Source organism: Macaca nemestrina, chromosome 18, assembly GCF_043159975.1.
Source record: "Macaca nemestrina isolate mMacNem1 chromosome 18, mMacNem.hap1, whole genome shotgun sequence".
Lineage (NCBI taxonomy): Eukaryota > Metazoa > Chordata > Mammalia > Primates > Cercopithecidae > Macaca > Macaca nemestrina.
Genome location: NC_092142.1, coordinates 68,542,124 through 68,569,967, shown reverse-complemented (window position 1 = coordinate 68,569,967; position 27,844 = coordinate 68,542,124). Strand labels below are relative to the sequence as shown.

Sequence of the window (27,844 nt, the reverse complement as noted above, 5' to 3'; positions counted from 1 at the left end):
CAGGTCTGGCCTGTGATCTCTAAAGATACCACCATCATGAGAAAGTAAAAGAAAGAGTGAAGAAATTGTTCCAGATTGAAGGAGGCTAGAGAGACATAACAACTGGGAACAATGTGCAATCCTAGGTTGGTTCCTTTTGCCAATATTATTAAGATAACTGCAGAAACCTGACTGAGGACTCCAGGCAAAGGGTATATGCAATTCTTTATTATATTCTTGCAACTTTTCTGTAACTTGAAATTGTTTCAAATTAAAAAGTTAACTAGGCCAGGCGTGGTGGCTCATGCCTGTAATCCCAGCACTTAGGGAGGCCAAGACGGGCTGATCACTTGAGGTCAGGAGTTCGAGACCAGCCTGGTCAACTTGGTGAAACCCTGTCTGTACTAAAAATACAAAAAGTGCCAGGCATGGTGGTGGCGGGTGCCTGTAGTCCCAGCTACTCAGGAGGCCGAGGTAGGAGAATTGCTTAAACCTGGGAGGGGGAGGTTGCAGTGCGCCAAGATCACGCCACTGCACTCCAGCCTGGGCAAAAGAGCGAGACTCTGACTCAAAATAGTGAAGAAATAGATAAGTTAACTATATAAAGTAGTGCCTCAGGAAGCAGATTCTATAACTATCAGCTATGTGACCCTGCACAAGTTATTAAGAAATTGAGATGTCTTTGGTTCCTTACTTGTAAAATGGAAATGTTAGTAAGAGTACCTGTCTTGACAACTATTGTACATATTAAATGAGATAAGCATATAGAACACTTTGTACTCCAGAAGAGCATAATATAACACCATCTACGATTTTTAAATATAGATACATATATGCATATTTATACCCCTGCATAAAATATCTCTAGAAATGGTGAAAGAACTTAGTGGCTGGGAGATAGGGTAGAAGGAAGACTTAACCACATACTCTTCTGAAATTGTGTTTTGTTTGTTTGTTTTTTGAGACGGTGTTTCACTCTTGTTGCCCACGCTGGAGGCACTGCACTCCAGCCTAGGCGACAGAGCGAGACTCCATCTCAAAAAATAAAATAAAATAAAATAAAATAAAAAATAAATAAACTGTAAATGTTACTTCCCAGTCACAGTCACTAGCCAATGAGCTCCCTGAGGATAAGGATAACTTCTATTTTTATCTCCTAAAAGGTCTCCACCCAATGAGTGGGTCTCACATCCTAGTATTTAAGAATGCTATTTTAAAGCAAGAGTAAGACAGCCACCATTCATTTGTTATTATATCTGAAACTCTCAGGTGTGGTGTGTTCTTTGTTGTGGAACTAAGTCATCAGTTCTGGAATTATGTCCCAATTTGTTCTATATATCTAAACTATGAACGATATTTTTTCATTTTGACACATCCCAACTATTGTGTTGCCTTTCAAAGTAAAAGGACAACAAAGCTCTGTAGTAGATTACGGCATTTCAGGGAATGACTGAATTTATGACTTGCTACACAGTTCTTTCTAGAAAGTACTTTCACTTTCATCAATCTCTCGCCACTTATAAAAAAGAGAAATCACAACACTTTTTAAAAATATCAAGTAAAAATTATATATTCACTGTGGTAAATCTGGAAAAAAGAATAATCAACTAGAGTCCTGGAACAGAAATAAGTCCAGTTAACAATTTGGTGCATAAAATTTCATTTCCTGTGTATTCTTTCAATCATTTCAGCCATTAGTCTACAATGTTTTATTGAATCCTTACTATTTTGTGTGGTAGGCAGTAATAAATAGAAGTCTTTTGTGTTCTCACAAAGTGAATTCATATAGTACATAATGTTTTATAGCCTGCTTTTTTTTTCACTGAAGCACGTGGGGGTCAGAGTGATCAAACAAAATTCTTTGGTTTAATAACTTTCACTCTAAAATGTGATCTTAATAGAGATGGCTTAGAACAAGCAAAAAGATGTCAGGGAGCTCTTGGTTTCTGTTTAGAACTCCATAGTCTCCAGACATAGTGAGTGAAAATCAAACGGATAGAGGGCTGCTGTGGGCCACTGGCAGCCCAGCTGGAGGAGCTGAAATCAGTGCACTAGGCCCAAGGCTGTAGCAGGGTCCTGGCCAGTCTTAGGTCAAGATAATACCCAGGCTGAGGGAGCATGAGAAGGCATCGAGGAGAACTCAAAGAGCCCCAGCACCCCAGGAGAAGCCAGACCAGCTCTCAGTGAAGGAGCTACTGTTCAACTCCAGCATCAGCCACTGGATGGTCCTGCCCATATTTATCATCTCCTTCTTTTCAGACATGATCTGCCACTACATGTTCACCCTGGTACAGAGCGACAAGAAGCTCACCCAGGAGCAAGTTTCTGAACAGTTAAGTCCTAATTTGAAGCAGAGCCTTCAGTGAAAATGGAAATTACATTCCCAAAAAGTATTTTCTTGACATGAGAATATTACATCGACAACCCAGAGGATAAAAATATCACCACTTCCTCCCACTATGCTCTCAGGCATGATGAAAGGAAATATAACAAATGTCATCCCTATGATTACTTGTGAATGGGTCAACATGACATATTCAGGCATTGTTGCAACCAAGGTCCTATTTCCACTGACCCTCTGTTTTCTGTTGTTGTTTGTTTTGAGACGGAGTCTAGCTCTGTCGCCCAGGCTGGAATGCAATGGCACCATCTCGGCTCACTGCAACCTCCGCCTCCCAAGTTCAAGCGATTCTCCTGCCTCAGCCTCCCAAGTAGCTGGGATTACAGGTGCCTGCCACCATGCCCGGCTAATTTTTGTGTTTTTAGTAGAGACAGGGTTTCACCGCATTGGCCAGGCTGGTCTCAAACTCCTGACCTCAGGTGATCCACCCGCCTTGGCCTCCTAAAGTGCTGGGATTACACTGCGCCCAGCCGACCCTCTGGTTTTAAGCCTATCCTGCAGCAAGTTATCAAACTACTCACATTAGATCCACCCTGAATGAGCTCTGTATCCTGGTATTTCCTCAACATATTTGGGCTTCAGAGAATTTACTGTGATTCTGGGCCAAGATAATGGCAATTGACCAATAAGAAATGAGGCAGGAGCAAATAACCAGAGCAGCCATGCCCATGCCCACAGACACCAGCAAATCTTCCAAGACAAAGTAGAAAGTTTTGGAGCTGACGCATTACCAGTGGACACCAGATGATGTCAAAGAGCTCATGGGCAAAGACCTTCACTTTGAAGGAAGTCCAAAAAGGAGTTACAAGACCAAGTGCCATGGCTCACGCCTATAATCCCAGCACTTTGGGAGGCTGAAGAGGACAGATCACTTGAGGCCAGGAGTCTGAGACCAGTCCGGCCAACGTGGTGAAACCCTGTCTCTACTAAAAGTACAAAAATTAGCTGGGCATGCTGGCACTCGCCTGTAATCCCAACTATTCCGGAAAACCACTTGAACCTGGGAGGTGAAGGTTGCTAGTGAGCCACGATCGCGCCATTGCACTCCAGCCTGGGCAACAGAGTGAAGCTCTGTCACAAAATAAATAAATAAATAAATAAAGAGTTACAAACCTCTATTTTTTGAAGACCAAGCAGTAAAGATTAGCTCTGCCAGAACTTGGAGTAGCCTTTAACCTGCTAACTTGTGTTTGAGCTAGAGCCTCTCAGAATTAAAAAAAAGAAAAAAAAAAAGATAGCTAGGCACAATGGTTCACACCTGTAATCCCAACACTTTGGGAGGCCAAGGCGGGATGATTGCTTGAGGCCAGGAACTCAAGACCAACCTGGGCAACCAAGCAAGACCCCGTTCTCCACAAAAAAAAAATTTTAAATTTAAAAATTATCCAGGCATGGTGGCCTGTAGTCCTGGCTACTCAGGAAGCGGAATTAGGAGGATCACCCAGGAGCCAAGGAATTCAAGGCCGTGGCGCCACTGCACTGCAGCCTGGGCAACGGAACGTGACCCTGTGTCTAAAAAAATTAAAAATACAATACATAAATATTAAAAAATAAAAAATAATAATTTAAAAAGAAAGATATATGAGCCTCTCAGCATACAGCAAGGATCATTCTTATCTGAGCCAGGTTTCCCTTTATGCCTGAAACTAGAAAAAATGAAGGGTGTGTGCTGGATGATTTACAGGCAAAGAGCCATTTTAAAAATGTTTTACATTTTCCTTCTGGTGACTCTAGAAATGAAAGGCAGAGAAAGGGGAAAACTTAAGCTAGCCAAAATATAAACATTTACCAAAAATTCAATCTTTGAAAAAGCATTATTATTTTCTGAAAGATTTCATGGAAACCAAAAAAAAAAGGGCTGGGTGCGGTGGCTCACGCCTGTAATCCCAGCATTTTGGGAGGCCGAGGTGGGCGGATCACGAGGTCAGGAGATCGAGACCATCTGGCTAACACGGTGAAACCCCGTCACTACTAAAAATACAAAAAATTAGTCAGGCGTGGTGGCAGGCACTTGTAGTCCCAGCTACTCAGGAGGCTGAGGCAGAAGAATGGCAAGAACCCAGGAGGCGGAGCTTGCTGTGAGCCGAGACTGCACCATTGCACTCCAGCCTGGACAACAGAACAAGACTCTCTCTCAAAAAAAAAAAAAAAAAAAAAAAGCATTATTAATTATAACTAATTATTATATGCAGTCTGACTTTTAATCACAGTAAGCTCCTATTTTCTTAGGATCCAAGCACCCTGCATTTTTATATTTAATTGTGTTAGTATTTTTATAACTTTCTTTACAAAAATAATAATTTTCATTATCAAAAATTTAGAAACTATAGATAAGCAAAATGAATCTCCCTGTATTGTTCATTTTGAGCCTACAGGATGACATGAAGAGCAAATATGTGAAAACTTCATTCACACAAACTCTTTTCAGACAGATTATCCAGGGCCAGGAGACGTAGCAAACCTTCTATATATATTAATACTATCCAGGGAAAATTAGTGACCCTGACATACTGCTAGATCTATTTCCCATCTAGGGAACTTTCAGGACCATCAAAGACAGGTTAAGTAATGGGAAGTTCTTGATCTAGAGTTGAGAATATTATCAAACCCCCTGAAAAAAAAAATGAGTTTCTATACTGTATATGTCCATTCAGTTGAACTAAAAACCCCAAATATTCTAGATAAGAGTTTACATAATTTTTTAAGAAGGCAAAGAGATCAACTGCTGGCAGACATATAGGTGGGGGTTGTACAGGAATTTTTCTGTCTGGAATAAATGTCCAGGGAAGTGGCAGGGTACCATTTCTGTACCAACGGGTAGATGAAATTTGTATAATGAGCACTGTAATCAAGAAAGAAGTGACTCTTGACTACAAATTAAACCACCTCGCTTTCTCTTTAAGAAACAAACCAAAGAGAAGCAAGGCCGGTCGTGGTGGCTCATGCCTGTAATCCCAGCACTTTGGGAGGCCGAGGTGGGCGGATCACAAGGTCAAGAGATCGAGACCATCCTGGCCAACATGGTGAAACCCCATCTCTACTAAAAACACAAAAAATTAACTGTACATAGTGGCATGTGCCTGTAGTCCCAGCTACTCAGGAGGCTGAGGCAGGAGAATCACTTGAACCTGGGAGGCAGAGGTTGCAGTGAGCCGAGATCATGCCACTGCACCCCAGTCTGGACAACAGAACAAGACTCTATCTAAAAAAAAAAAAAAAAAAAGAGAAGTAAAACTGGGAAATCAGAATATCTGTGGACTGTATTAATGTCAATATCCTGGTTGTGATATAGTACTAAAGTCTTGCAAAATGTTACAAATGGGAGAAGAGTACAAAGGATCTCTATCATTTCTTACAACTACATATGAATTTACAATTATCTCAATAAAAATTTCCATTAAAAAAGAAACCAAATGAAGGCCAGGCACGGCAGCTAATGCTTGTAATCCCAGCACTTTGGGAGGTCAAGGTGGGAGGATTGCTTGAGCCTGGGAGTTCATGACCATCCTGGACAACAAGTGAGACGCTATCTCTTTAAAAAAAATAAATAAAAAATCAAACGAGATCCCCTAAATATATACTCAAATGTGTAACAGATATACGTATTTACACACACACACACACACACACACAACACACAGGCCATAGCTGCATTATTCATTACAGTCCCAAACTGGAAATAGCCCAAACGTCTACAGCAGACTATGTATAAATTGAGATATAATCATACAATGGAATCCTAACCTGCAATAAAAAAGAATGAACCACTGCCACATACACAACACATGAGAATGCAATATGTTGAACTGAAGAAACCAGACACAAAAGAATATACACTGTGAAATTTCCATTTATAAAAAGTTCAAACACAGGCAAAATGAATCTATGCTGTTATGGTAATACAGTGGGTACCTCTGGGGATAAGGGAGAACCAGATGGTGGTTATACAAGTGTGCTCACTTACTACAGTGACATCTTATGGCTAAATCTCAAAAATATAGGCAGTATGTAAAGTAATCAAATTCGTAGAAACACAAAGTAGAATGTGACTGCCAGGCGCTGGGGAAAGGAAAAAATGGGAATTTGTTTAATGTCTATAGTCTCATTTTTGCAAGATGTAAAAGTTCTGAAGAACCTGATTCACAACAATATTCAATATTCAAAATTCAAAACAATTGAACTGTACACTTAAAAATGTTTAAGATAGGCCAGGTGCAGTGGCTCAGGCCTATAATCCCAGGACTTTGGGAGGCTGAGGCAGGAGGATCAGTAGAGGCCAGGGGTTGAAGACCAGCCTGGGCAACACAGCAAGACCCCTATCTATATTAAAAATAAAGAAAAAAAATTGGCCAGGTATGATGGTGCACACCTGTAGTCCCAGCTACTTGGCAGGCTGAGGCAGAAAAACTGCTTGAGCCCAGGAGTTCGGGGCTGCAATGAGCTATGATCACACAACTGCACTCGAGCCTGAGTGACAGAGCAAGACCGTGTGTTTAAAACAAACAAATGTTTAAGATGGTAGATTTCGGCTCACACCTGTAATCCAGCACTTGGGGAGGCTGAGGCAGGTAGATCACTTGAGGTTGGGAGTTTGAGACCAGCCTGCCCAACATGGCGAAACCTCATCTCTACTGAAAATACAAAAATCAGCTTGGTGTGGTGGCCTGCACCTGTAATTCCAGCTACTCAGGAGGCTGAGGCAGGAAAATCACTTGAACCCAGGAGGCGGAGGTTACAGTGAGGAGAGATCACGCCACTGCACTCCAGCCTGGGTGACAGAGTGAGACTGCCTCAAAAAAACAAAAACAAAACAAAACAAAAAAGATGGTAGATGTCATGCTGTTTTTACCATAATATAAACTTTTAAGTAAAATACAATTAAAAATAGAAATAGGCTGGGTGCGGTGGCTCACGACTGTAATCCCAGCACTTTGGGAGGCCAAGGCGGGCGGATCATGAGGTCAGGAGTTCCAGACCATCTTGGCCAATACAGTGAAACCCCATCTCTACTAAAAATATCAAAATTAGCTTGGCCGGGCGCGGTGGCTCAAGCCTGTAATCCCAGCACTTTGGGAGGCCGAGACGGGCGGATCACGAGGTCAGGAGATCGAGACCATCCTGGCTAACACGGTGAAACCCATCTCTACTAAAAAAAAATACAAAAAACTAGCCGGGTGAGGTGGCGGGCGCCTGTAGTCCCAGCTACTCGGGAGGCTGAGGCAGGAGAATGGCGTGAACCCGGGAGGCGGAGCTTGCAGTGAGCTGAGATCCGGCCACAGCACTCCAGCCTGGGTGACAGAGAGAGACTCCGTCTCAAAAAAAAAAAAAAAATTAGCTAGGTGTGGTGGTGGGCACCTGTAGTCACAGCTCTTCAGGAGGCTGAGGCAGGAGAATCGCTTGAACCCAGGAGGCAGAGGTTGCAGTGAGCCAAGATCGAGCTCTCAGTTGATTTTTCACAAGGATGCCAAGTCGATTCAGTGGAGGAAAGAACAGTCTTTTCAACAAATGATGCTGGGAAACTGGATTTCCACATGCAAAGGAAAGAAGTTGAACCCCTATCCCACACCATATTACAAAAATTAACTCAAAATGGATCAATAACCTAAATATAAAAGCTAAAATCATAAAACTCTCAGAGAAAACATAAGGGTAAATGTTCATGACCTTGAGATTGGCAATGGATTCTTAGATATGATACCAAAAGCATGGGAAACAACAACAAAAAACAGATAAATTGGACTCCATCAAAATAAAAACTTTTGAGCATCAAAAGACATTAAGAGTAAAAAGACAATCTACAGAATGTGAGAAAATATTTACAAATCATATATCTGATCAAGAATTAATATCCAGAATATATAAAGAACTGTAACCTAACAATAAAGACACTCCAATTTAAAAGTGGGCAGAGAGCCGGGCGCGGTGGCTCACACACCTGTAATCCCAGCACTTTGGGAGGCTGAGGCGGGCAGATCACGAGGTCAGGAGATCGAGACCATCCTGGCTAACACGGTGAAACCGTCTCTACTAAAAATACAAAAAATTAGCCGGACCTGGTGGCGGGTGCCTGTAGTCCCAGCTACTCGGGAGGCTGAGGCAGGAGAATGGCGTGAACCCCGGAGGCGGAGCTTGCAGTGAGCCGAGATCGTGCCACTGCACTCCAGCCTGGGTGGCAGAGCGAGACTCCGTCTCAAAAAAAAAAAAAAAAAAGAAAAGAAAAAAAAAAAAGAAAAAAAAAAAAGTGGGCAGAGAAAGAGCTCTCTCGCTCTCTCCTTCTCACATACAAATTTTTAAAAAGGCAAAGAACTCTAGTAGACATTTTTCCAAAGAAAATATACAAATGACCAATAAGAAGATGAAAAGATGTGCAATATCAGTAGTCATTAAGGAAATGAATTCTGTCAGAAAGGGACTCCCCAAACCAAAAAAAAGAAATGAAAATCAAACCATAACGAGACACCACTTTACACCTGCTAGGATGGCTACAATTAAAAAAACAAAAATCAAAAAATGGGATCTTTGTATATTGCTGGTGGGAATATAAAATAGTGCAGCTGCTATGGGAAATAGTTTGGAGGTTCCTCAAAAAGCCAAACACAGAATTTCCATATGACCCAACAATTCCACTCTTAGATATGTCCAAATGAATTAAAAACAGATTCACACAGATACTTGTACACCAATGTTCACTGTAGCATTGTTCACAACAGCCAAATGGTAGACAACCCCATGCCTATAAACAGATGAATAGATACACAAAATGTGGTATATACATTATTCAGCCTTAAAAATGAATGAAATTCTGATACTACAACATGAATGAACCTTGAAGACATTATGCTAAGTAAAATAAGCCAGATACAACAGGACAAATAGTGTTGATTCCATTTATATCCTAGAGTAGTCAAATTGATAGAAACAAAAACTAGAACTGTGATTACCAGAGGCTTGGAAGAGGGGGAAATAGGGACTTATAGGTACAGAGTTTCAGGTTGGAGTAATGAAAAATTCTGGAGATAGGTGGTAGTGATGACTGCACAGCAATGTGAATGTACTTAATGCCACTGAACTGTACACTTAACAATTAATAAAATGGTAAATTTTATGTTATATATATTTTACAAATAAAAATAAAACAAAACACATTATGCTAAGTGAAAGAAGCCAAATACAAAATGACAAATATTATACGACTCCATTTATATGGGGTACCTAGAAAAGGCAAATTCAATAGAGACAGAAAGTAGATTAGACATTAGCTTGAGTTTGGGGAGAGGAATACGGAGTTATGGCTTGATGGTTAGAGTTTCTGTTTGGGATGGTAATGAAAAAATTTTGGAAATAGATGGTGGTGATGACTGCATAACAGTGTAAACATAATTAACGCCACTGAATTATACAATTAAAAATGGTTAAAATGGCAAATTTTGTTATCTATATTTCACCACAATAAAAGAGAGAGTAAAGTTAGGTTTATATATCTACAATTAATATAAACTAAAAATGTGCTTTTGTCTGAATCGTAACAAGACAGAAGTATATAAGAGGTTTTATGCTCAGTAGTCTAGATTAGCTGTCTATACTATTCAAATCCACTAGACACTCAAAAATTCCTCCCTACTTTTTATTAAGTAAACCTAGTAAGACAGTAGATATTTCCCATTTTCTTCTAGGATTTGCTTTGTATTTAAACCTCGCGTGAACTTGCAAAAAACATTCTTCTAACCTGAATAGCCTTGTACTTTAACACTAATGGACTCTTTGTCTACTTAATATTATGTACGCAATTACACAATATTACAAATGAAATGTTTCAAATAAACTATACTGCCGACGAGATTATAAACTGCCAAAAGAGACAAAACAATGATTGTGATCTATTCATTTCTATCTAAGTCAAGCAATAATAATCAAGTGAAATACTTTACAGCTACAAAGGAAATTTCGCAATGTCCTCTTGTGAAAAATTTTATCCAGTTCAACTGTCCCAAGAATATGTGATAGGAATAGGGGAAATCTATTGACTTTTCCTTAAGTTCATTTACTTTACTAAGTACTATTGGAACGCAGACAGAAAATCTGTTTCAACAGAGAAAGAGGACAAATTCCTTATGGAAAATAATACTTCCAGATTACTAATTCTATGGAAATAGGGGACTGACGGGCAGAAAAGAGGAGAATGTGAAGAATGGCAGCTACAGAATAAAAATCTTGTTGGAAAAAAAATTACACAAATTCTCTGTGGGTGGAAATTCCATAGTGATGTAATAAAAATATAACAATGGAGATATACTAGAGACCACCTGACTTGGAAAATTAAATCTACAAACATTAAGATTGAGGAAGTGCAAAATTAGGCCTGGTGATGAAAAGGGGGTTCCTCTAGCCAAACACGTTACCTCATCAAAATAAAACATGGATGTTAAAATTTTGGAGAGGACAAAAACTACTTCCTAAAAAACAGTCTGCAGGGCAGAGAAAGATAACAGACCTGGGGGGTGAACAGGAGGAAATGGTGCAGGTCTACAGGTGTTTGCATTTGGGTTAGAATGAGCCTGATAAGAAAAGGCTGTCACCTAAGAGAGGCAAACCAGCTGGCTGCCAGGAATGGTGTAACCTTGGCAGGGTCTGAAGTACAGGTCTGCAGATCCAAACATAAGTTGACATCCTTATCCCCACCAGATGGGGTCCCACTGCACTGATTCTCACAATGCCATAGGTTCCTTCATGGTATTTATGTATCACAATTGCAATTATTTATTTAATATCTTTCTTCTCCGTCAGACTAGATAAACTCCATTGGGAACAGAGACCACATCTGTCCCATTCATGGCTGTTTTAGAACACAGCATGGTGCCTGGAACATAATGGGAGCTAGGGAGTGAGCACACACACAGCTCACAAGTGCGAACACACACTTGTGTGTTCTAGGATTTGCTTTGTACTTTAACACTGTTAAAGTGCATGCCATGCCCCTGGGCAAAATGAATACATAAATGAAAGTAGATTCCTTGATCAGGTCACCTCACCTGGGCAGTGGTAGAGGTTAAATTCTGCCTCCTTGGCCAGGCGTAGTGGCTCACGCCTATAATCCCAGCACTTTGGGAGGCCGAGGTGGGCAGATCACGAGGTCAGGAGATCGAGACCATCCTGGCTAACACGGTGAAACCCCGTCTCTATTAAAAATACAAAATATTAGCCGGGCGTGGTGGCGGGCGCCTGTAGTCCCAGCTACTCCGGAAGCTGAGGCAGGAGAATGGCGTGAACCCGGGAGGCGGAGCTTGCAGTCAGCTGAGATCGTGCCACTGCACTCTAGCCTGGGCAACACAGCAAGACTCCATCTCAAAAAATAAATAAATAAATAAATAAAAATAAATAAATTCTGCCTCATCTTATTTCTCACCTTCCCTAGAACCACTTGGAACCACTCTTGGCAGAGAGCATTCTTTCTATAAAATTATAATGTGAGGCTGGGCACGGTGGCTCACTCCTGTAATCCCAGCATTTGGGAGGCTGACCTGGGAGGATCACCTGAGGTCAGGAGTTTGAGACCAGCCTGACCAACATGGTGAAACCCTGTCTCTGTTAAAAACACAAAAAATTAGCCAGGCGTGGTGGTGGGTACCTGCAATCCCAGCTACTCGGGAGGCCGAGGCAGGAGAATTGCTTGAACCCAGGAGGCAAAGGTTGTAAAGAGACCGCGCCAGTGCACTCCAGCCTGGGAGACACAGTGAGACTCCATCTCAAAAATAAATTAATTAATTAATTTAATTATAATGTTAATTCCAATGGCCAGGCAACAATCCACTTTCTTTTGACCAGCCTTGGAGAAATCCAGTAGGAATTATTAGTCAAACTCCAAAGCTTTCAAGAAATACCCTAGGATTGTACCAAATAGAGCCTGCATTCCCAGCAGTGTTAAGGCAAGGCCACTCTATACCTCACACAACAATTGCTTGGGCACAGATCTTCCCTGCAAATCCAAGTCATCTAATTTATCTTCCAATCCTTCAAAGCACTTGCCGCTTGGTACTCAAAAGATGCTGCAGGAAACAATGCAATTTTGTATTAAAAACAAAATAATCACTAACACTTACTGAGCTCTTTAAGCCAGGTAATATGCCATAGTAAATCTATATATGCATTATTTAAATTACTTGTCACAACCACAACTACCCTGTGAAGTATGTGCTATTATCTCCATTTTACAGAGGGAAAAGGGCCTTTACAGAGCCCTTTATAAGGTTCTACAACTATTAAGTGGTAAAATAGAAAGCTCAACCAGACACTTGGACCCCAAAGCTAACACCCAGCCACTAAAAAAAAAAAAACGCTTTCAAGTCAAAAATAACAAACAACCCAATTTTAAAAAGGGCAAGACCAAACAGATACTTCATAAAAAGGCATATATAAATGGCCAATAAGCCCATGGAAAGATACAACATCATTAGTCATCAGGAAAATGCAAGTTAAAACCACAATTATATACCATTACACACCCATTACAATTGCTTTTTTTATTTTTTTAGACGAAGTCTTGCTCTGTCTTCCAGGCTGAAGTGCAGTGGCGCGATCTCGGCTCACTGCAACCTCCACCTCCCAGGTTCAAGCGATTCTCCTGCCTCAGCCTCCCAAGTAGCTGGGATTACAGGCATGCGCCACCACACGTGGCTAATTTTGTATTTTTAGAAGAGACGGGGTTTCACTAAGTTGGCCAGGCTGGTCTCAATCTCCTGACCTCGTGATCTGTCCACCTCGGCCTCCCAAAGGGCTGGGATTACAGGCATGAGCCACAGCGCCTGGCCCACCACACACCCATTAGAATGGCTAAAAGTAAGATAACTGACAAATACAATGTGTCAATGCAGATGTGAAGAAACTGGAAAACTACATTGTGGTGGGAGTATAAAATGATATAAACACTTTGGGAAATGCTCTGGCAGTTGCTTAAAAAGTTAAACAGACACATAACCTAGTAATCTCACTCCTAGCAATTTTACTACTAGGTATTTGCCCAGGAGGAATAAAATCATACGGCCCCACACAAAGATTTGTACATGACAGTTCCTAGCAGCTTTATTCATAGTAGCCCCAAATTGGAGACAACAAAAATGTCAATCAACAGGTGAATGGATAAACAAATTTTGGCATGTTCACACAATGAAATCAGAAGTTACAAATCACTGATAATACAGAAAAATAGATGAATCTCACAGATATACTAAGCAAAAGAAGCTAGACAGAAGAGTACATACTATAGTGTTAGAAATAAAATCAGTGTGTATGGGGACAACACTGGTAGAAATGTTCTATACAGTCATGTGCCACACAATATGGTCAACAATGGACCATATATATGATGGTGGTCCCATAAGATTATAATACCATATTTTTATTGCACATTTTCTATGTTTAGATGCACAAATACTTGTTACTATGTCACAACTGCCTACAGGTTTGTACAGGTTTGTAGCCTAGGAACATGAGACTATACCATACAGCTTAGGTGTGCAGTAGGCTACACCACCTAGGTTTGTGTAAATACACTCTATGATGTTCACAATGGGATAAAATCAACTAATGATGCAGTTCTCAGAATGTACCCTCATTGTGAAGTGACCCATGACCGTATATTGATTGTGACGGTGATTATACAGATGACACATTTGTCAAAACTCACTGAATTCTACAGTCAAAATCTGTACATTTTATTGTCCCTACATTTGATTTCAATTAAGTCAATTTAGAGAAAAAGTGACAGCAAAATATTGATAAACCCAAATGTTTATCAATAGACTACTGCTTAAATAAATTATGATCCATACAATAAATCCTATGCAGCTGTGGTGAAGGAGGAGGAGGGATGCCAGTTATTGCTATGGAAAGATCCCTGAGATACACAGTTAAGTGAAAAAGGCAAGACACAGATCAGTGTGCATAGTATGTTATCTTTTGTGTAAAAAAAGAGAAACTATATTCACCTTGCCTCGTATACGCAAAAAGAAACTACACAAACAACGGTACACAAACAGCGGTAGTTAACTTTAGGAGGCGGTGAACCTGGGCAGAGGGGAAGGTGGCTTTTCACTATATACCTGTTTGATGTACTTAAGAAATGAAAAAATTACCTAGGTTCCAGGAAAGGGGTAACTGTTTTAACTCCCTATACCACATTCCCAATCCTTCCAAATTATATCTAAAATGTGAACAAAGCTATAAAACAGACCTAATTCCATACTCTGCAGCCATGAAAAACATTGACGCAGATCCTAGGGTATGGTTAAGAGTACAGGCCATAGGCCGGGTGTGGTGGCTCAGGCCTGTAATCCCAGCACTTTGGGAGGCTGAGGCGGGCAGATCAACTGAGGTCAGGAGTTCGAGACCAGCCTGGCCAACGTGGCAAAACCCAAGGGGAACATCACACACCAGGGCCTGTCATGGAGTGGGGAGAGGGGACAGGGATAGCATTAGGAGATATACCTAATGTAAATGACGAGTTAAAGGGTGCAGCACACCAACATGGCACATGTATACATATGTAACAAACCTGCACGTTGTACACATGTACCCTAGAACTTAAAAGTATAATAAAAAAAGAAAAAAATACAAAAATTAGCCGGGCATGGTGGCAGGTGCCTGTAATCCTGGCTACTCGGGAGGCTGAGGCAGGGAGAATCGCTTGAACCCAAGAGGTGGAGGTTGCAGTGAGCCGAGATCACACCATTGCACTCCAGCCTGGGTGATGGAGCAAGACTGTCTCAAAAAAAAAAAGAAAAAAGAAAAAAGAAAAAAGAAAAAAGAAAAAAAGAGTAGAGTACAGGCTATAGGGTCACAGTGCTGGAGTTCAAACCTCACCTGTGTCACCTAACTTTATGACTGTGAAAGTTCCTCCTCTGCTCCTGTTTTCTCATCTCTAAAATGGGTTTTTGGGAGGCTTAAAAGAGAAATTACATGTAAAGCACTTAGAATAATAAGCACCCAATAAATACTATGACGACTACTAGGGCAAATCAACTAACAGAATACTATGACTCTATTTCTGTATATATTTGTACATATTTGTATATATAAGTATATACATGTTTGTACATATAAGTATATGCACGGAAGATGTAGTCAAATTATTGGGATTGAAAGAGTTTAGCCTAGCCTAACTTAAATGTGTTCAGAACACTTACGTTCACCTACAGTTGGGCAAAATCATCTAACATGAAGCCTAACTTATAATAAAGTATTGAATATTTCATGTAATTTATTGAATACCATACTGAAAGTGAAAAACAGAATGGTTGTATGGGTACTAACATGTCACTTTCACACCATGGTAAAGTCAAAAAATTTTAAGTCAAGCCATAGTAAGTCAGGGACAGTCTGTAAATTGCTCCAATGCCATCCCTCATCTTAAAACATGTCAGTGGTTTTCTATTATCTTTTGGATCTGATCCAAACTACCTACCAGACCTTGCATGTCCTGGCTCCTGCCTAGCTCTCTGGCCATTCTTGTCCTTCATTCACTATAGACATAGCTTCTTTCAGTCCCACTAATGTGCCAAACTCTTGCTTGACTTCAAATGCTGCTGGAATGCTCTTTTCTGTATTCTTTCCAAATCAGGTTCATGACCATCAGCTCAATTAAAAATTATCTTCTCACAGAGGCTTTCCCAGATCACTCTTATTAAATTAAATCTTTCCTGATTTTTCTTTCTCGTTTGTTTTCTTCATAAAAGTGCCATGATTTAAAATTATTTCATCTGTCTGTTTTTGTTTTGACTCCTCTAGAATGGTAGCTTCAAGAAGGCAGTATCATGGGATTTTTTGGTTTTGTTTGTTTGTTTTGAGACAGGGTCTCGCTGTCACCCAGGCTGGAGTGCAGTGGTGCTATCTCGGCTCACTGCAGCCTCGATGTCCTGGCCTCAAGCTATTCTCCCACCCCAGCCTCCTGAGTGGCTGGGACTACAGGCTCATGCCACCATGATCGTCTAATTTTCGTATTTTTTGTAGAGATGGGGTTTCACCATGTTGCCTAGGCTGGTCTCAAACTCCTGAGCTCAAGTGATCTGTCCACCTTGGCTTACCAAAGTGCTGGGATTACAGGTGTCAGCCACTGCACTCAGCTTTGTTTTGTTTTTAAGACAGAATCTCACTCTGTCACCCAGGCTGGGGTTCCATGTTTATTTTTATACACCACCAGGGCCTACTACTACACAGAACTTAACAAATATTTGTTGGGTTAATAAAATGTTATCCCATTCACAAGATGGGTCCTAAAGTAATATTCTCATTTATGGTGACAGTTTCTAAAAACATATATAGGCTGGTGCTGTGGCTCATACCTGTAATCTCAGCACTTTGGGAGGCCGAGGTAGGCAGATCACTTGAGGTCAGGAGTTCAAGACCAGCCTACCCAACATGGTGAAACCCCATCTCATAAAAATTAGCCAGATGTGGTGGGAGGCACCTGTAGTGCCAGCTACTCCAGAGGCTGAGGCAGGAGAATCACTTGAACCCAGGAGGCAGAGGTTGCAGTGAACCAAGGTAATGCTACTGCACTCCAGCCTGGGCGACAAAGCAAGACTCCATCTTAAAATAAATAAATAAATACGCATATAAAGTTTTAAAATAGGGCTGGGCATGGTGGCTCACGCCTGTAATCTCAGCACTTTGGGAGGTCAAAGTAGGTGGATCACCAGAGGTCAGGAGTTCAAGACCCGCCTGGCCAATATGGCGAAACCCCATCTCTACTAAAAATAGAAAAATTAGCCGGGCGTGGTGGCATGCACCTGTAATCTCAGCTACTCAGGAGGCTGAAGCATGAGAATTGCTTGAATCTGCGAGGCGGAGGTTGCAGTAAGCCGAGATCATGCCATTGCACAGAAGCCTGGGTGACAAGAGCGAAACTCCGTCTCAAAAAAAAAAAAAAAAAAGTTTAAAAATATCACAATGTTATTTCAAGTTACTCTTTTGACAAATGGTTATTTATACACAAGTCAATGGCTTCCAAATTTTCACTTGTAATACCCAGTAAGAAAAAAATTTTACACTGCAATCCAGTAAATACCATATACATGAGACATTATAGGCCAGGCACAGTGGCTCATGCCTGTAATCCCAACACTTTGGAAGGCCAAGGCAGGAGGATCACTTGAGCCCAGAGTTTGAAACCAGTCTGGGCAACATGATGAAACTCCATCTCTACAAAAAAAAAATACAAAAAATATTAGCTGGGTGTGGTAATACATGCCTGTAGTCCCAGCTACCCGGGAGGCTGAGGGGGGAGGATTGCTTGAGCCCAGGAGGCAGAGGTTGCAGTGAGCCAAGATGGCACCACTGCACTCAAGCCTGGACAACAGAGCCAGACTGTCTCCAAAAAGAAAAAAAAAAAAAGACATTATATATAACTGAACAAAGTTTCACAAAATTTTACCCTTGATAAGACAGATGCACTTTGATATTTTCTATTCAATGTCATAAAATATTATAACCATTTTTATGTGATTTTTCTAAACTACTACATAGTGGAAAGATAATGACATGCACTACTTTCATTCATGATTTCAACAACTCATGAATGCACTGATTCAAACAATGCAAAATTAATCTGCTAGGGAAAGATAATTCAATCATATTACCAATTCTAAACTACCACATTCAAACTCCAGTATCACACTAACCAGTCATCAATCAAAAAAAATGGTAACCTACAGACACAGGACACTTAGATTAGCAACCCCTTGCTAAAGGAGGGGCCCCAAAGTGACATCAGAGTGGAAAGAGAAGGATGAACATCAATGTAAGTCTTCCCTCTCTCATCTAATAGCAACCCAATTCTTGAAGACTTATAAGCCAAACACTTTGGTGTTATCGTTGACTCCTTTTTCTTTCATTCCCCAAATCTGGCACACCATTAAATCCTATTGGCTCTTCCATCACAACACATCCAAAATCTGACACTTGTTCTGGTCCAACCCACTATCTCTTGCCTAATTACTAAAACAGCCTCCTAACCGGGCTCCTCAATTCTGCCCTTGTCCTCCTGAGAAGGTGAAACCAGCTGGACTTCCTGGGTTGAATGGGGACTTGGAGAACTTTTCTTTGTCTAGCCAGAGGATTGTAAACGGACCAATCTGCGCTCTGTGTCTAGCTAAAGGATTGTAAATGTACCAATCAGCACTCTGTAAAAACACACCAATCAACACTGTGTCTAGCTAAAGAATTGTAAATGCACCAATCAGCACTGTGTAAAAAATGAACCAATTAGCCCTCTGTAAAATGGACCAATCAGCAGGATGTGGGTGGGGACAAATAAGGGAATAAAAGCTGGCCACCCCAGCCAGCAGTAGCAACCTGCTGGGGTCCCCTTATATACTATGGAAGCTTTGTTCTTTCACTTTTCACAATAAATCTTGCTGCTGCTCACTCTTTGGGTCCGTGCCACTTTTAAGAGCTGTAACAACTCACCGTGAAGGTCCGTGGCTGCATTCTTGAAGTCAGCGAGACCAAGAACCCACCAGAAGGAACCAACTCCAGACACACTCTTCCTTCAGTCTTTCACAACAATGTAGTCAGAATGATCCCATTAAGCCATTAAGTCACATCATGTCACTCTTCTGCTACAGTGATTTCCCATCTCAAAATAAAAGCCAAAGTCCTTCCTAAAAGAAAGTTGCATGTGATCTGCCCTCCCCTGATCATTCTGATCTCATCTGCAACTATCCAACCACTGTGGCCTCCCTCACTGTTCCTCAAACACAGCAGACATCCTCCCATCTTAAGGCCTTTGAACTTGTTTCCTCTGCCAGGAATGCTCTTCCTACAAATATCCTCATGGCTAGCTCCCTCACTTTGCTCCTGGCTTTTACTTAGTCATCTTCATAAAGTTATCTCGCCACCATTGCTAAAATTTCAAACCCTCCTCCTCACACCACGTACGCATTCCACAGTCCTCTTCCCTGTATTATTTTTTGTGTGTGTGATGGAGTCTCGCTGTATCACCAGGCTACAGTGCAGTGCCACAATCTCGGCTCACTGCAACCTCCACCTTCTGGGTTCAAGTGATTCTCCTGCCTCAGCCTCCCGAGTAGGTAGGACTACAGGCACATGCCACCACGCCCAGCTAATTTTTGTATTTTTAGTAGAGATGGGGTTTCACCATGTTGGCCAGGATGCTCTGGATCCCGACCTCATGATCCACCCACCTCAGCCTCCCAAAGTGCTGGGATTACAGGCGTGAGCCAGCATGTCCAGTCCTCTGTATTATTTTTCTTCTTAGTGCTCACCACTACCTAACACAGTATATATTTTAGTTATTTATTCTTATTGTCTGCCTCCTGTGCCATGTAATCTCCATGAGGGCATAGCTGTTTATTCGCTACTAAATCCCCAGCACCTAGAACAGTGTCTGGAAAATAGTAAAGGCTTAATAAATATTTGAATAAGTGAATGAATGAGTAGGCTTGGAATGAACAAGAAAACAGAATAGATTAAATAAGAATATCTAATTAGGCTGAGACAGTGGCTCACACCTGTAATCTCAGCACTTTGGGAGGCCCAGGCAGGAGGATCCCTTGAGCCCAGGAGTTTCAGACCACACTGGGCAACATAGTGGGACCCCAATTCTACAAAAAATTTAAAAAATTAGCCAGGTGTGGTGGTGCATACCTTTTCCTAACTATTCGGGAGGTTGAAATAGAAGGATCACTTGACCCCAGGAGACTGAGGCTGCAGGGAGCCGCACTCCAGCCTGGGTGAAAGTAAGACCTTGTCTCAAAAAACAAAACAAAAAAAAAACAAAACTGCAGGTAAAGATCTGCGGCTTAAGCTCCAAGAGAAACCTTGGCACATTAGTGATGTCTCTGGCTATATCAGCATGTGGTTGAAACAGGTTAGTTACTTCTGGAATCTTCACAGAGGAAAAAAAAAAAGAAACAGGTACAACTATTACTTGAGACTGAATTAATGCTCTCTGTAAGGGCTGAGTGTTCCCTCCAAGCTCACCATCTATTCTGAATCAATCAAGAAAAAAAATGGGGGGAAATAAAACCACAAATGAAAAACATGATTTTCTTTTTTTTTTCTCTTTTTTTGAGACAGTCTCACCCTATCACCCAGGTTGGAGTGCAGCAGCACCATCTCAACTCACTGCAGCCTCTGCCTCCCAGGTTCAAGCGATTCTCCTACCTCAGCCTCCCAAGTAGCTGGGATCACAGGTGCCACCACGCCTGGCTTTATTTTGTAGTTTTAGCTGAGATGAGGTTTCACCATGTTGGTCAGACTGGTCTCGAACTCCTGACCTCAGGTGATCTGCCCGCCTCTGCCTCCAAAAGTGCTGGGATTACAGGCATGAGTCACTGCGCCCGGCCAAAAAACTTGATTTTCTACCCATTATGAACCATGCTTTAGCAGGAAACTTATTATGAAGCAAATACCAGAAGTCATAGCTAAGGCTAGAATTTTGAAGTAATGCTATGCAGACAAGAGAAATCAAGGGATCTGTCAAATCTGCTACTAATTGATTGTATGACCAGGGTCTCTCTGAACCTATTACTCGTACCTCTGTTACAATAAAAATCACCACTATCCAAGTCACCCTGGACCAGTTGTTCTGAAGATGAAATAATGGGAAAGCCCCCCCCACCTTTTTTTTTTTTGGAGTCTGACTCTGTCGCCCAGACTGGAGTGCAAAGGCGCGATCTTGGCTCACTGTAACCTCCGCCTCCCTGGTTCAAGTGATTTTCCTGCCTCAGCCTCCCAAGTAGCTGGGACTACAGAGTCTCAGGCTGGAGTGCAGTGGGGTGCAGTGGCGTGATCTCAGATCTCAGCTCACTGAAAGCTCCGCGTCCCGGGTTCCCGCCATTCTCCTGCCTCAGCCTCCCAAGTAGCTGGGACTACAGGCGCCCGCCATCACTCCCGGCTAGCATTTTGTATTTTTAGTAGAGACGGGATTTCACCGTGTTAGCCAGGATGGTCTCGATCTCCTGATCTCGTGATCCGCCCGTCTCGACCTCCCAAAGTGCTGGGATTACAGGGGTGACCCACAGCACCCGGCCGGAAAGCACTTTTAAAAGCATAAAATGCTGGCCGGGCGCGGTGGCTCAAGCCTGTAATCCCAGCACTTTGGGAGGCCAAGACGGGCGGATCACGAGGTCAGGAGATCCAGACCATCCTGGCTAACAGGGTGAAACCCCGTCTCTACTAAAAAATACAAAAAGCTAGCCGGGCGAGGTGGCGGGCGCCTGTAGTCTCAGCTATTCGGGAGGCTGAGGCAGGAGAATGGCGGGAACCCGGGACGTGGAGCTTGCAGTGAGCTGAGATCCGGCCACTGCACTCCAGCCTGGGCGACAAAGCGAGACTCCGTCTCAAAAAAAAATAATAAATAAAAGCATAAAATGCCATACACCATACAAATGCAAGAAGTTACTAAATTCTGAGTTTGTTAAGTTATTGTTCACTATTAAGATTTATTAAAAATAATGTTCTTTGGGGGAAACTTTTACATTTTAAAAGTTTTTAGAATTAAAAGTCAGGATGCAGAGATTTCTCTTTTAGGCCCCAAATTAATCGGAAAAATATTTCACTAGTATATTTGCTTCAGAGAAATAGAAGTGAACTTTCACAAGTCATTAATCTATTGCTCAAAATAAAATGATCTCACACACACACACGCACACACACACACACACACACACACACACAAAGCTTCAAACCAATCTTTAGTGGTTGCATATCACTAGTTGCCTAGGGTTGGGAGAGAATGACTGCAAAGGGAAAGGAAGCTTTTTAGAGTGATGGAAATGGTTTATGTCTTAACATGGATGAATACATTTTTCAAAACTCAGCAAAATGTACATTTTAGATAGGCACAATTTACGTATGTACATTACACCTCAATAAAGTTAGTTTAAAATTTTAAGTCTATCCTCTTTCCTTAATTAAAAAAAAAAAATTAGTTGCACCATGATCTCAAAGATAATTTTTAAAATGAGATCTAATGCAACAGGCTTGAAGATTAAATAAAACAGCCTTGAATATTTAAGAAAAATGACAAAACATGAGCCAATGACAAAAAAAAAAAAAAAAGGTTGATTTATGAATTTCTGGCCTCAAGGTCAACTCAGATTAGGGGGAAAAAAAAGACAATGGAGGCATAATCAAGATGGGGGAGCGTGTGGAGAGAAATCTCAGCTTCTACTCTAGAAGACAAAAACCAAAAACGGTATTACTTCAGAAGGCACACTGGAAAAGCACAGATGTGGGTGCACTTCAGACCTAGGTTCAACGGATCTAGGTCGTTAACTGCATGGCCTTGAGAGTTCTCAACCTGTGAGCCTCAGTTTCCCTTTCTGTAAAATAAAGATAATGATGGCTTAGAGTTTAGCTGAGCACACAGCAAGTGCTCGACACATAAGTAATACATGATATTACATAAGGCACCAGAACTCGGAGCTGACTGGAAATGCATGCAAACTAAAGCCCTCCCCCCAATCCCACCCCAGTTTCCTTCTGAGGGTCGTGATCCCTTTCGTACGCCTTATCGCCCCCAGCCAAGCCTCCCTTCCTCCCCACATACCCTCCACACAGCCTTTTCACCCCTCGCCCCAGCAGCTCCAGAGGCCTCCCACCTCCCAGGCCCCACCTCGTTGAGGAAGCGGGTGACATCGTAGACTCGCCCATGGATCACAAGCCACAGTTCCTTCAAGGAGTTGCGCTTTGCCACCTCCTCCAATCGGTAATAGGTGACTGAGGTCTCGACTTCCTGCCCTTTCCCATCGCTACCGCTAGCTTCCGCAGTCGCCATTGAACCGGACATACCGCCTCTCCACCGCTAACTGAGATTCCGCAACTACTTTCCTGGAGAGACCGCTCTCAGCCTTCCTCGGCTTCCGTAACCAGGGCCCATAAGGCCTTGAGACGGTTCCTAGCAACAGCCAATCACACTTCCGAATAGTACCTGGTTCGTTTTCTTTTCACCAATGAAACGAGTGACTCAGTTAGAAGTCCCGCCCACTCCTCGCCAGATCCTCCAGGTGAAAGTCTGGTTCGAGGTCGAACTAACCAATTAGGGTCGTTCAGCCCCTCCAACCTCGCCAATCAGATACCGCAATTTTTGGACTGGCGCCGAAAAGAGATGTGCTGACAGCTGTCACCTCAGGAGAGGTTCCCCTTCGCTCAGCCTGTGGGCTTTTAGGGTCTCAGTGTTCCGCTTCCCTTCCCATCGCTGTGGCTTTCTCCTGAGTCTCAGGAAGCTCGTTTCTCCTACACTACCGGCACAGCTTGTATCCCAACCGTGATTTTACGTCTTTGCTGCCTCCAGGTCGTGATCTGGCCAATCCCGTCTCTCCTCAGTTTCCCCATCAGTAAAATGGGCTTCATAAGCTCTCTCTTAACAAATGGGTTTGCCTTTTCTTTTCTTTTCTTTTCTTTTTTTTTTTTTTTTTTTTTTGAGACAGGGTCTCGCTCTGTCACCCAGGCTGGAGTGCAGTGGTGCGATCTTGACTCACTGCAACCTCCGCCTCCCAGGTTCAAGCGACTCTCCTGTCTCAGCCTCCCGAGTAGCTGGAATTACAGGCACCCGCCACCACGCCCGGCTAATTTTTGTATTTTTACTAGAGACGGGGTTTCACCATATTGGCCAGGCTGGTCTTGAACTCCTGACCTCAGGTGATCCGCCCGCCTAGGCCTCTCAAAGGGCTGGGATTACAGGCGTGAGCCACTGCGCCTGGCTCGGTTTGCCTATTTTAATGAGAGTGCCTGTAAAGCGCTTGGTGCATAGTAATCGCTAAACAGGGTAGCCAATTAGAAAGGCAATTGCTGTCCCGAGTCCTTGGGACAGCAGTTGGGGGTAGAGCGTGCCACGTATCCCATGTTTCTACCACCATTCCGAATCCGATTTTCAAACGAATTCTGTGATGATCAGGATCAATCTGCACTATTTTAGTCTCTACGTGATCTAAAATAGAACTGAACTTAACTGCTCTCCAATAGAGGTCCCAGCACTTTGGAATTCCAAGTTTGGTTAAGGTGCAGTGTTGTGAGCCACTTTTTAACTGCCATTATAACTGACAGATTGCTCTTCCTATAATGTCATTTTCATCTTGTCACTGTCTCAGTCTACCATTCAGGGGTCTCCACAATCCATTCGCATTCAGGGGTCTCCACAATCCATTCGCAACCTCTTTCACTAACATATCATATTTTCCACCATTCCCTTTGTAAGCCTGTTGCACCAGCCCTGACTCCAAAACTTGCTGGTTTAAAACCACATCTGTGGTCATTCCAGGTCCACCAAGTTTATTTCAGATCACGTAGAGATGAAAATAGTGCAGATTGATCCTGATCATCACAGAATTCGTTCGAAAATCACATTCTGAATGGTGGTAGAAACATGGGATACTGCACACTCTACCCGCAATTGCTGTCCCAAGCACTCCTCTTCCTTTCAATGCCTACTGGCTTTTCAAGTTCCTCTTCAGTTTCTTCTATTTTCAAACTTCTCCTGCCGTTCTGAGCTCCAGTGGTTCCATTCCTTTGTAGTACCTAAGAAAGCATATTACTATTTTTGGAAACCTGCTACATCTATAAATTTTAACTTTACAGAATTTACTTCCCTAGTTAGACTGACACGATGAGAACAATCTCACAAGATTCTTAGGATCCTCCACAAACTCCAGATTCAAATATTTACATTTATTCCAGACATTTACTATTTACTGTTACAAGTCTTAGGATAGGCATTGGGAGTAGAGAGATAACATAAGAAACAAAATCTCTGAAAGAAATAAAAACATTTACAGGCTGAATGCGGCTGCTCAAGTCCCGTAATTCCAGCACTTTGGGAGGCCGAGGTGGACAGATCGCTTAAGCCCAGGAGTTCAAGACCACTTTGGGCAACTAGTGATGCTCTTGTCTCTTCAAAAAATACAAAAATTATCTAGGCATGGTGGCACGCAATTATAATCCCAGATATTTGAGAGGCTGAGATCTGAGGATGGATTGAGTCTGGGAAGTCGAGGCTGCAGTGAGGTGTGATCACACCACTGCACTCCAGCCTGGATGACACAGCGAAACCCTGTCTCAAAAAAGACAAATAAATAAAAATAAAAAATAAAAAATTACAAAGTCTAGCACTTAAGTGATATATACATGTAACATTTTATTTGAAATGTTTTTTTTAGAATTTCTAACAAGTAAGTTACAAGAATAACACAATGAATGACCGTATACTTTTAGCTTCGGTTTACCAATTGTTAACATTTTTCAATATTTTATTTTTTTCCACATATATTTTTATCGTTTTTGTTAATAGTGCTGAACTATTTCAGACATCACCCACCCTTTACAGCCAAATAATTCTACGTGTATCTTCTAAAAATAAGAACATATCGTTACATAACTTCAGTATGATTTTCAAATTCAGAGAATTTAACATTCACACAAAACTATTCTCTAACATACTCTCCATATTATTTTCCATTATTGCATTCATGTCCTTTGTGGAATTTTAGTGTGTCTGTATGATCCAAGATCCGGTTGAGGATCATGTATTGCGCTTAGCAAAGTCTCTTGAGTCTCCTTTAATCTGGAACATTTCCTTAACTTTGCTTTTGCTTTCATGACATTGACATTTTTAAATAGTATAGCCTCAAATTGAATTTTACACTGAAAAATTATTGTGACCTAAATGTTTTGGTCATAAGTTTATATTCACAATTTATAGCACATGTTAGCCGGAAAGTCTGGCTTGGAATACCTGTCCCTACCACTCACAGACTTGGTGACCTTGGGCAGGTTTCTTAGCCTCTTTTTTTCCATGCAGATACCCACTACCCACTTGTTCCGACACCATCTGATGAAAACACAATTCCTCCTTGAATTGTTTTCCTGTCTCTGTCGAAAATTGATTGATTATTTAAGTGTGGTTCTCTTTCTGAACTTTCTATTCTGTTCCAATGACTTATTTGTTTATCCTTATGCCAGTTCCACAGTCTTGATTACTGTAACTTTGTCATAAGGCATTAAATCAGGTAATATAAGTCTTAAGGCTTTGCTCTTAACTTTTAAAATTTTTTTTTTTTTTTTTTTTTTTTTTTTTGTTGAGACAGAGTCTCGCTTTGTCGCCCAGACTGGAGTGCAGTGGCCGGATCTCAGCTCACTGCAAGCTCCGCCTCCCGGGTTCACGCCATTCTCCTGCCTCAGCCTCCCGAGTAGCTGGGACTACAGACGCCCGCCACCTCGCCCGGCTAGGTTTTTGTATTTTTTTTAGTAGAGACGGGGTTTCACCGTGTTAGCCAGGATGGTCTCGATCTCCTGACCTTGTGATCCGCCCGTCTCGGCCTCCCAAAGTGCTGGGATTACAGGCTTGAGCCACCGCGCCCGGCCAACTTTTGAAAATTATTTTCGCTATTCTACATTCTTTGTATTTCCACATACTTTTTTTTTTTTTTTTTTCACTCTCATCACCCAGATTGGAGTGCAATGGTGCAATCTCAGCTCACTGCAACCTACACCTCCCAGGTTCAAAAGATTCTCCTGTCTCAGCCTCCCGAGTAGCTGGGATTACAGGCCCCCACCACCACGCTTGGCTAATTTTTGTATTTTTAATAGAGAGGGGGTTTCACCATGCTGCCCAGGCTGGTCTCAAACTCCTGTCCTTAGGTGATCCACCCACCTCAGCCTCCTAAAGTGCTGGGATTACAGGCATGAGCCACTGTGCCTGGCCCCACATACTATTTAAAATCAGCTTATTCGGCCGGGCGCGGTGGCTCAAGCCTGTAATCCCAGCACTTTGGGAGGCCGAGACGGGTGGATCACGAGGTCAGGAGATCAAGACCATCCTGGCTAACACGGTGAAACCCCGTCTCTACTAAAAAATACAAAAAACTAGCCGGGCGAGGTGGCGGGCGCCTGTAGTCCCAGCTACTCGGGAGCCTGAAGCAGGAGAATGGCGTGAACCCAGGAGGCGGGGCTTGCAGTGAGCTGAGATCCGGCCACTGCACTCCAGGCTGGGCGACAGAGCGAGACTCTGTCTCAAAAAAAATAAAATAAAATAAAATAAAATAAAATCAGCTTATTGACCAAGTGATCAAATTAAAACCTCTCCATAATAAATCGTGTTAACAGCACCTGGTGTGATGTGATGAAAAGGGCATGTTGCCACTGTGGCATTCTTCCACAAAACCCGTAACCATAGTTCAAGCATGGGAAAACATCAGGTAAACCCAAACTGAGGGACATTCTACGTAATGCCTGACCAGTACTCCTCAAAACTGTCAAGCTCATTTAAAAAAAAAAAAAAAAAAAAAAGGAAAGACTGAGAAATTGTCACAGACTCAAGTAAACTAAGGAGACATGACAATTACATGCAGTGTAGTATCCTGGACTGGATCCTAGAACAGAAAAACGGCACTAGGGAAAAACTAGCGAAATCCAAATAAAACAGTAAGGTACCAGTGTTGACTTCTTACTTTT

At 42.1% G+C, this 27,844-nt stretch overlaps 1 protein-coding gene across 1 annotated transcript in view; it reads right to left on the bottom strand.

Moving 5' to 3' along the window:
- The window catches only part of LOC105491352 (cytochrome b5 type B), a 40,157-nt gene extending 16,886 nt beyond the window's left edge, over nt 1-23,271 (bottom strand). Inside the window, exon 1 of the mRNA XM_011757689.3 lies at nt 23,013-23,271. Within this exon, the coding sequence (XP_011755991.1) occupies nt 23,013-23,186 (174 nt within the window). The 5' untranslated portion in view covers nt 23,187-23,271. The remainder of the gene's footprint in view (nt 1-23,012) is intronic.
- Between the last annotated feature and the right edge of the window lie 4,573 nt (nt 23,272-27,844).